Source organism: Electrophorus electricus, chromosome 3, assembly GCF_013358815.1.
Source record: "Electrophorus electricus isolate fEleEle1 chromosome 3, fEleEle1.pri, whole genome shotgun sequence".
Classification (NCBI taxonomy): Eukaryota; Metazoa; Chordata; class Actinopteri; order Gymnotiformes; family Gymnotidae; genus Electrophorus; species Electrophorus electricus.
This window is the reverse complement of record NC_049537.1, coordinates 22,428,066-22,438,543: the sequence shown is the minus strand read 5'-3', so window position 1 is coordinate 22,438,543 and position 10,478 is coordinate 22,428,066. Positions and strand designations below refer to the sequence as shown.

At 42.1% G+C, this 10,478-nt stretch overlaps 2 protein-coding genes across 6 annotated transcripts in view; one reads left to right on the top strand and one right to left on the bottom strand.

Annotated features, from left to right (window-relative positions):
• The window catches only part of akap12b (A kinase (PRKA) anchor protein 12b), a 42,641-nt gene extending 40,610 nt beyond the window's left edge, over positions 1 to 2,031 (top strand). For all 5 annotated transcript variants that reach the window (XM_026998363.2, XM_026998354.2, XM_026998346.2 and 2 more), the window contains one exon: positions 188 to 2,031. The gene's annotated coding sequence lies outside the window, so the exon portion shown is untranslated. The remainder of the gene's footprint in view (positions 1 to 187) is intronic.
• Positions 2,032 to 3,287: 1,256 nt separating this feature from the next.
• zbtb2b (zinc finger and BTB domain containing 2b) lies at positions 3,288 to 10,478 on the bottom strand. The gene is made up of 3 exons (XM_026999537.2): positions 9,795 to 10,478; positions 7,017 to 7,197; positions 3,288 to 6,624 (listed from the first exon to the last, which is right to left on the bottom strand). Exons 2-3 carry the CDS (start codon positions 7,187 to 7,189, stop codon positions 5,190 to 5,192), a joined length of 1,608 nt encoding a protein of 535 aa, XP_026855338.2. The 5' UTR covers positions 7,190 to 7,197; positions 9,795 to 10,478; the 3' UTR covers positions 3,288 to 5,189.

The following is a 10,478-nucleotide window of genomic DNA, read 5'->3' as shown; positions in this document are numbered from 1 at the left end:
GCTTAGTGATGCCTTTTATTTTCTAAGGTAGACAAATAAACATGTAAACAATAGCTTAAACATTTAGACCGGATAGTGATATTGCATAAAATTGTTTTTATTAAAATGAATGAACTTGGCTCCAGCATGTTGGTGCTTCATATACTGCTTTATATCTCATTATTGTTCTCCCTCTGTCCTGACTTAGAGACCACATGTGTGAGGTGGTCACGTGAGGATCACAGTATTCCGAAAAGCAGGAACCCTGAAGCTACTGTGGAGGACACAAAGTGAGAACCTCTGTCCCCTCAGCAGAGCAGGAGGCTAGAAGTCACCCTCTTTACTTTCTCCATTCATCCATCCATTCCTCTTTTCACAAATCTGTCCATCACTCCACAGTAACTGTTCAGTCGCCAAGATGTGTCAGTTCCTTGCCCTCACTGAGGTTTACATGCGGACCTCTTTGCCACGTGGGCTCAGATGCTGCTCATCTCGCTTGTAATTTTTTGTGATGAACAAAATGTTAAAACGTGATGTTTTATTCTTGCCGAGCCATTGCTGTTCTGTGGAAAGCTGCTGTTGGGTGGAGAGAATATGTGTGAATGCTTTGTGTGTGTACGTATGCGTCTGTAAATGTGTGTTGGCGAAAGAGAGTTGTTTCAGAGCAGGAGGGTTGTTATGTTGTATATTGTATTTATAACTAAAATATTCTCTCAGACATCCCAGCCGTAACCTTCTGTGTTGCAAGTCTATGAAAGTTTGATATTTGTCAGATGTAAGACTAAAACAGTGTCTTGCAAACATGGTACATATATTTTACTCAGTTATGTATGCTTTTTTTTATGCAGTTGTAAAACGTATGTCCATACATTCATTTTGTTTTAAAATGCATAATCATTTTAATTTCCTACTGAACATTTTAGAAAACCTAATTTCCTAACCATGACTGTTATATTTGTAGTTATACACCTCCTGACAGCCACAAACATGACAGTAAAACAGATTTCACTTTTGACGTGTGACATATTCTAGAGCATTGTATCAGATTACTGATTTTAAATTAGCTTTGGCACCACTGTGCAGTGGCATTCAGTAAGATGCATACACGTGTGTTCTGAATCGTATGCCTTCACAGCCTGTAGCCACAACTATGTTCTGCATTATTTGGTTTCTTTAAGACTGATTTCTCAACTGGGCAGAGGGAACTATAAAACACTGATGTTCGGAGACTAGGAAGTGCATTTGCACCATCTGGTGGTTAGCCAGTCATATTCATTTCATTCACACTCCATGGGGTTTTTATTGATATTGTCCTAAAACACGCATGTTTTGAGTTTCTCGGCTCTGTATCATAGGCTAACAATATTATTCATTCAGATTATACTTTTGCCTTTTTGAACACTTTAGTTGTATTTCACTTGTAATGACTGTTTCCATACTTGCCATTCTTTTGCTCCACGAAGCCACAAGATTAGACCAAAAGAGAATGTGAGGGTGTATGGGTGGGCAGACATTGCAGTGTCTATGTGAACTGCAGTGCTTTCCAAATTATTTCTTGTCATTTGTTCAGTTCGTGTTGATTCTCCTGTGCTATGTGAGGTGGAAGATGCAGTAGCGAGAGTGGCACGTTGACACGGTATGATGGTGTGCTTTCACGACAATGACAAGATGACAGCAAATTGCACAGAGTATGCAAGGGATGTTTGGAATCTCTGCAAAGAGGCTTTATTTTTTTGAAAAATCACAGGTAAAACAGAAAATAACACTAACAAACCCAAGAAAGGTCCGCTACTATTGTCACGGCTTGTATGCACAAAAAAACATCCTTTTCGCAGCTTTCAAAAATATATTACTGTGAAGCTCCTTAACATTTGTACAAATTGTATACCTGTGTATCTTAAGACATATTGTAATATTAACAAATAACCAATGAGAGCATTAGACAATGTTATGTAGCATGATTTTCTGTTTTTTTATTCCCCAAGCTGTTAATAGTATGGATACAGAACTATGTCTATATTTCATCCAAATAAAGTTAGCGTTGTAAAACCATGCTTGTGATTTTTGACTGACTTGCCCTTTAAATTCTTTTGAATTTTTATTTGCATTTGTATGTGTAAGAGAGAAAGAAAACCTCAAAATCTGGGGAACTGGGCTCAGTTGTGTTATCCGCCTTGGAGTCAGACTGATGTTGGAGGCAGGTCAATCTGTCCAACAAATATGATATAGAAATACCATGTAAATAATATTTGCTATTCTGCTAGTGTGTGAAATATTTAAAGGTTGATTTGTACCAAAGCATTCATATATGTAGTTAAACGTGTGTCGTGGGAAAGCTGCAACACACATTTACATACTACTGATATAAACTACCACTACTGAAATATGTAGTTAAATGTGTGTTGCTGGACAGTAGTAAGAGTGATCATTTATGGTTTTACTTTAGCTATTTAGCACCTTTTACAACGTAGTAAATATGAACTTTCTTTTACAAGATATACTGATGCTTAGTATTAATCCAAGTAATACATGTCTATACTGCTTTTAAAATTAAATGTAGGCCTCTTATTTATCAGTGTTTAGCGATCTTGTCCACTCCCCATTGAATAGTTCTTGAATACAGAACAGAGTAATTTAGTCTATTATTTGTTGAAAAAGGTTTTATTGTTCAATATTCACAATCAAAATTCAATGAAGTTATTCTTTTTCCCAGAGGCATTTGTTCATGTTCCTGAGGACCTGGAGCTCACAGTTTGCTAAATGTTTGCCTTCGCTTTGGGGTTAGTGAGTGTGAGGACGACTTCTTGCCTTTTCCCTCACTGCCTCAGAAAGGATTTCAAAATAGAACAGCTTGCATATGAACAGTTACTTAACAGCAACAATGAAAAGCAAGGCATGGTAGTCCAAGACATGCGTGACAAACGGGCAGATAAAGGACATCAAAGATCTCAGCCGAAAATTAGAGAAAAAAGAACGAGAATAAGGAGTCTGTTCTAAAATCCCAGCCTTTGATTAACCATTCAGTAGTAATTAAAGTCACAATGCCCTACAGATACAGGACCTGGAAAAAAGAAAACAAAACAAAACAAAACACACTGGTGTTCCTGACTCTTGGGATAAAATGTGAAAGGCTGTTGAGGAAATAATACTTTTAAACATTAAGATAACTCAGACAGTTCTATTCTGAAAATAAAACTATTTTATCCCATTTTCTTGTTCCCAAATCCAGCAAATAAAGTAAATAACTTTATTTGAAGAGCTGCTTGTCTTTGGGTACTGGTGAAATTTAAAGGATGTTCCAAGTCAATCTTTAGCACTTAGTCCACTGCCGGTTTACAATCAGACAAAGAAGGAAAACTTCAATTTGTTGCCTCTCATTGCTTTAAGTTCAGATTTCTTCAAAAAGTAGTCAGATCTCCAGAAGGTTTCTTCAAGAGTAGTCAGGTCCCTAGAAGATTTCAGTGCTTTGACAGCAGTGGCGAAATGTCACCAGCAATCTAACTGAACAATGAATAAACAGTAAGCAACAACAGGTTGCAAAATTAAACTCAGACCAAAATATCAAATAGAAAGACTGCATATGCAGAGACAACAAATGTACATACACTTTTGCTACACTAAAATCGATTATAGTCTACGCTGGATGCATTTTGCAATATACAACATTTGCAATATAAAATATTCTTTGTAAATATAGTACTGTGTATAAAATTAGAAAAGTTCATATCAAACTCAAAAATAAGGGCTTTAAAAACATTTTCAAGCAACTCATTGGATTGGCAAATAAAGACTGTCATTGCTATCAACAGTAAAATCTTCAAGCTGAGATATTTACATGCGTAGGATCACCCAGAGCATCTTCAACAAACATATGCATTTTGTAACAAGTTAAAACAGAATGGCCATTAAGAACAACAAACCTGCACAACTGTAAACATTTATTGACATCAGTTGTAGGGCTAGAGCCAGTTCAGAGAAGCCATGGTGGCACCTCTGTTGTTAGGAATGTCTAAAGGTCATTAACAGAAAACTAAAGGACATCCTGCAAATGTTGTGTGGTTAAGTTAAAAGCAGTGGCTAAATTAAATAGATCAATGGTGTGTTGGCACAAAAACACACACACACAAAACAAAAACCATAAATCAAACATAATGAGTAATAAATTGGCATTCAGATAACAGAATAGCATTCAAGTAGTCGCACCAATACACCAGCTAGTCACTCCTCATCATTAACTCTAGCTTTACCTTCATATAGGATATTGTATGTTGATGAAGATTCTTGCTAATGGAAAGGACTTCATGAGACCACTTGAACAATTAAGCAAAACTGCTTTGAGGATAACTGAGACTAAGACTGAGACTATTAGATTTTCAACCACAGTAGAAGAATGTGTGATTTGAACTGGGTTTATTATGGCATAGTGAGAGAAGCAAGTCTAAAATATTTGCTGCTGGTTTTTTTTTGTTTTGTTTTGTTTTTTTGTTTTTTTTTTACATCAGTTTATGAATGTTAAGGTAATCCAGTAGATACTTCTGCTCCAAAGGCTTAAAATAAGCACCACATAGCTGCCCAAGACACAAGACACTGGGTGTTACCAAAAACAAAAAAAACACAACAAATATACAACACTAAGGACAACAGACTTTGGCGAGTGAAAATTATGAAAATAGTAAGAACATAAGAAGGGTTGCACCATAATGGCGATTGTTTCAAAGTCATAAATGTTTAGGCGATTTTAGGTTTTTGTGCCATCACAGATTCATGCAGGTATAGGAGAATTAGCCCACCCCAACCCTTAAATTTAATTTGATCAGCTCACCCCACCCAGCCAATAATGGAGACACATTATAGTTATAGGCTACCATTCACACCAGATGTGGGATTATTGCGATTCATTTCTTCTTCCTGTTGGCAGTTATAAAGAGGAAAAGCTTAAACCACAACTTACAACATGTGAATGGCTCGACTTAACCCCTCAAATTAAAAAAAATGTTAGATATATATATGCGGTATAATAAAGATATTTAAATTTCCTGCTTTTTGCTTTTTAAGAGCATATAATGCTAAAAGCATTAAATTCAGTAGAAAAAGAGGCTCCAACATGCACATTACTCAATTTTTATCAATATCATTAGCTTCATCAGGATGACCTCAAAAAAGTGACACATTTAGAGAAAAGGGGACCACATTTTATTGGACACACGAAATCATTCCACTAAGATATCCTCAGTTTTGAAGGCTGATACTAATGGGCCACCGCTGGACGAATCAGAACCCTCATCTTTGGCCAGTTTGTCGCTATGCAACCCACTGACCCCCATTCCCAAAACACTCCCGTCCAAGAGCGCCCCCTGGTTGAAGCACAGGTGCTTGATCACTTCATTGGGGCTGGAGAAGGTCATTTCGCATACGTTGCACTTATAGGGTCTTCCCGAAGAGCCGAGGAACAGCGCCTCCATCTGGCTGGAGTCGTCGGCCGCGCACAGCTCCATGCTCTGTCGGTCGACCATGGTGTAGGCGGAGTCTGCGCCCTGGCTCAGGCAGACGTGGCGCGCCGCCTGATTGGCCCGGCAGAAGCTCTTGCCGCAGGCGCTGCAGCGGTACGGCTTGCCCGTGTGGATGTACATGTGCTCCCGCCAGTGGCTCTTCTGGATGAACTTGCGTCCGCAGGTGGAGCACTCGTACTTTCTCCTCTTAACCTCCCGCTCCACGTCGACCGCACCCTCCAGGTTGTCGATGTCGGCGATGTCCGACGGGGGGGGCGTGTCTGCCTGGGGCTGCGCCGCGTACAAGCTCGCGGCTGCTGCCGTGGCTGCGGCAGCCGTCTCGGCACGGGGGGAGACTCGTGAGCCGGAAAGAGGCTGTTCACTGTCGCTGGCCACGTCCACCATGATGGGGGTGGCTGCTGCCGGCCCGACGCCCGTGAAAACTTCCTCCGCATCAGGTGTGGCAGCTCCTCCGAGCAATGAGGGGGAAGTCGCTCCTCCAGACTCTACCACTAGAGGGGGCACAGCCTGAGCGTGCCAGAGAAGGTGTTCCCTCAGAGCCGCTCGCTGGTTGAAGCGACTCCCACAGACGTGGCAGGTGTAGTGCTTTCTGAATGAGGAGCTTCTCTTCATTATACTGGGCTTCACATGAAGAATGGTGTTGCTGCCACTGGCTGAAGCGTAAGGGGTATCGTGGGCTGACATATCTGCCTCCGACCCTTCCCGCCCAAACTGACCAGTGCTTGTCGATGCCTCCATGTCCAGCTCTGGCTGAACTCTGGACCCGGACCCTGTCTGCAAGATACAGGTGTTTGTTGTGGCACTTTTCCCATCGACCATGCCTGTATTTTCTGACTCAACGGGCGAGGGCTGCCTCCGTGCCGAGAGGCGGCTGGCCAGCGCCCCCTGCTGGTCAGATATCTGAATGCCATAGAGAGAGGTGGACAGACGAATGCTGGGCTCAGGATGAGTGAAGGCTGACTGGCTAGCTAGACTAGCCTCCTGTATGAGGGGGTAGGCGTGCAGGAACTTCACGCCCTGTTCTAGCCGGGCTGGGTCTATTAGCTGAGGCGCCAGTTTGCCAGTGTACATCAGGTTGAGGAGGTAGCTGAAGATATCAGGCTGGATGTCTGCAGGCTTCAAACGAACACAATCGCTGGAGAAAACAACACACATACATACAGTCGCTGGAGAAGACAATGCACATATATAAACTAGCTGGAGAAGAAAACACACATACGTCTGTGCTGTGAAGTCTACTCAAGGGAAGATGTGCCCAACCCTGCTCACAGACACCTACTAGTAGTGCTTAGATCCAATCTTAACTTACCATACCTGCCTCCAACAATCATAGGCTCTCCTAATACAAAATATGAGTCATGTGCATTAGATTAGGTACTGAGCAGTACATCTTCAGAAGCAGGATTTGTCACCCCCTGCGTTGTTTTATAAAGTGGTGTTTGCATTAAACTCCTGCTATTAAACTAAGACTATTTAAGTAAAATGGGGTAATCTATGTAAAATGGGGTAAGCCATGTGTTCGGTTACCTGTCCTGGTGAATAAATAACATTCTGAAGTAGTTGGAGAAGGCAGCCAACACTGCCTTGTGTGCTTTAAAAAAAACGTCCCCAATGGCGACTGTGCAGTCACACAGGAAGCCGAACTCCCTCTGTGCGTTGAGCTGTTGCAGGAGGATAAGACCATGGTTGGCCAGCTCCATGCTTCCACCTACACAGAGGGGGGCAGAGATGACAGTCAGCTTCCTGTCTACTGCAGACCACAATGAACCACGAGAACACAAAAAAAAAAAAAAAAAAAAAAAAAAAAGCCAGCATCAGAGAAGGCCTTTTGAGTAGACACAAACAGTGGCTAGGTAGACACAACAAATATATTCAAATAACCCCCCCCCCAAAAAAAACAACATTCTTATTAAGTTAAACAGGAACACCAACCTAAATATACTTAAAACACAAGAGTGCCATGAAAGTCAAATAGATTTCAGCTGGATCTACAAGATGAGTTTTCTTAAATTCACTGCAGATTTGACAGCGATTATTTTTGTGCACGGCCAAGACGACGATAAGAGAGCCTTGCATTGATCCGGGTGAGCCGAGGGCATGCTGAGATAGCTGGATGTGTGTCAGGATGTTTGCGCTGCACGGGAAAACTGGATGGAGTGGATGGTTTTCATATTGACCCATGAACTGAAGCAGCCGGAACTCTCCCCGACCAGATTTCTCGAGGGAACACAAGCCGATATAGGGAAAAACCAGAGAGGGTGAGGGTCAGAGCTCTCGCACAGATATATTTAGGCCAGGGTTTTTCTGTTTCTTTTTTTATTTTATGCTGTTGTCATGACTGAAATGAAAACCAGAAAAGAAGATAAAAACTGTTAAATGTTTTTTAAACAGTTAAAAAACAAAACAAAACAAAAAACAAACAAAAAAAACCTGTTAAAGGCTTATCCTCCATAAAATAAACACCACTATGGGAAGCTGATGGTTCAGAAAGCCTTTAACAGTGCATTAACAGCCAGCAGGTTACTGGTTATGCAGCATTGCTGTGGACCGCCCATGGCTGCTGCTCAAACTTGAATCCTGGCTGTAGGGCACACTGACGCCCTACGACTGGGTGTGCCCTTTTGGGTGGGGGTGGCTGGAGATAGCTCTAGCTCCAGGGCATCCACCTTTTTCTGTCCTAGAATTTGATCTCTGGTCACTCTGCTCAAACAGATGACACAGGTCTGCCTATTCTAAACCTCTGGTCTATTTTCATTAACTCTTCCAGTCCACCCATAGCTCTCAATATGGAGCAGTTTCATGGTAGACCTGTATGTATTAATACATTTAAAAATGTATAATGGTATACCCTACCCTTCCAATTCCCATCATCAGAACTGACATACAGGGTCCATACAGCCTATTGTAACCTGTAGCACACCAAATCTGAATCACCTGGACAAGGAGCTCACATGAAACAGTACATCAAATAACCTCAATGATGCAAGAAGCAAAAAGGTCAAGGATTTTTTTCCACGACACATATAACCAATCACGCTCGCCTCCCTTCATTTCATGAAACATGTAGTTAGCATGCACCGTAAACATGCAATAGTTGGCACTGTGCAGCTACAAGCTACTTCTGACAACTTAATTTAGATTATTACTTTGTTTAGCTGCTTTAAAAAAAAAAAAACATGCAACCACATGTGATTTCAATACAGCAATTCTGGCCACTACTCACTTCCAACAAAGCATTATATCTCAACGCACAGGTCAATATGTGACCTCTGATCACTGAACCCTGCTCCTCTCTATCAGGCATTTGACTTGTGAGGTCGTAACACCTAATCTGAGATAAGGATGCGGCTTCACTGGCCACTCGATCTGGCCTTGCTGTTCTCTCTGTGCCCTGGCCCGAAAGGTCAACACAGACATATAGCGCTTGCGTGTCATATGATCGGCGTTACGCATGACATTCCACAAAAAAAAGGCCATTTTCGGATCACTTATTTCCACAGAACATTGGAAATCATGCGACACAGCTAGTTATGTTCTGCTAATGTCGTGTACCCACAGGACAATATATCGCAGAGACGGGCTCGCCTGACGGGTTCGTGTTTGAGTGTAAACATACCACACAAATATGCTGCTTTCCACCGTTCTTAAAACTACTGTCTTTTAATTCGATTTAAACGGGATAACTATAAGCTTGTAACAAAACATTTTCAAGAAGCTACAGGCGAGGCAGTTATATAGCGTTAACTACAGTATCTCTGGTTAAAGTACTGCTATCTAATTATTACTGGAGTTTATAAAATCAAGCATCATAGCAACAGAACGTGTGTAAACTGCGCGAGCAGTAGTATTTTAAGTTAGCGCCGCCCCCAGCGCAGACACGTGGAACGGACAGATCTCCCGCAGAGCGAGACCACTTCCGTAGTGGGGCTTTTTTTCTCCTTCTTCTAACAAACAGAAAATAAGCCGAGAAGCTAAACGTGAACGACTAGGCAGGTTAACGCGTGCTCTGCTATAACTCGAACGGCGCCCTCTTAAAAACTGAACGCGTCCCAATTCATTTTACAGGAGTCGAACAAACGGCTAGAAAAGCCGCGCTGCGCCACCGAGGGTTAGCAAGCGTCTACTCCGCCGAGAAGGACGCGAAGTGAAAATAAACGGTGCCTCATGATATGGTCACACACGGGGGGAAGGGGTGGTCACCGAATTAAAAATGATCAAACTTCAAACAAATGAGTATATAGAAAGAGGCGTTACATACATTTAACTCGGCAAGCAAAGCATGGTTTGTTTTTTTTAAAAACGTACCTTTCCTCCGCTTCAATCTGTGGAGTTTGGCGTGTTGTTGTTTGTTACCGGGGACTTGTCCGTTGGTCTCGCAGCTGCTCTGTTCCTCCTAAACGCAGCATTGGCGGCGATGGTTGTCGGTGTTTTCCGGTCGGGTTACGTTACAATCACATGACTGTCTAAAGGACTTAAAAACAGCAGTTGTAAACCCTACTTCCCGGGATGCCAAAACAAATAGTCTTGGCGCTCCGTGCCGCCAAATTACTCTGTGTGAGCGCACGGCGAAATGTCATTGTGGTTCGCCATGTTTCAGCAAAGCCGGCGAGAGGATCCTGTGCATTCTGTGCTAATATTTTAATCTTCCGTTCAGTCACGTTAAGCACATACCGAGAGGGGTTACCCGAGGGGGAGGTCATTCCCCTCCCCAGCTCCACAAAACGCATAGGGTTGTGTCGTGAGAGAAGTAAGCAGGAGGGTATTTGCATTTCGGTTGGGGTGGTTTATTATCATTGCCTCCAGCGTGCACAGTAAAGCGAGAGCAAGGCTGTTTTCTAGCCGATTCTTTTTCAAGACCACCTAGGATTGTACAGTGCTTAAATAATAAGAAATGACTTTAAATACTCTATACTGCTCGTTTTTGTGTGTCTTATGTTGTTTCTTTGCAATATGTGTCCAGTATTGTATTATCTAGAGAAAGTGTGAATG

What these genes read in the sequence shown, in the direction of transcription:
- zbtb2b (XM_026999537.2), bottom strand. Translation starts at nt 7,189, where the DNA reads ATGGAGCTGGCCAACCATGGTCTTATCCTCCTGCAACAGCTCAACGCA. An exon ending in TTATTTATTCACCAGGACAG is followed by an intron (nt 6,625 to 7,016) that starts GTAACCGAACAC and finishes TGTTTTCTCCAG; the next exon opens with CGATTGTGTTCGTTTGAAGC.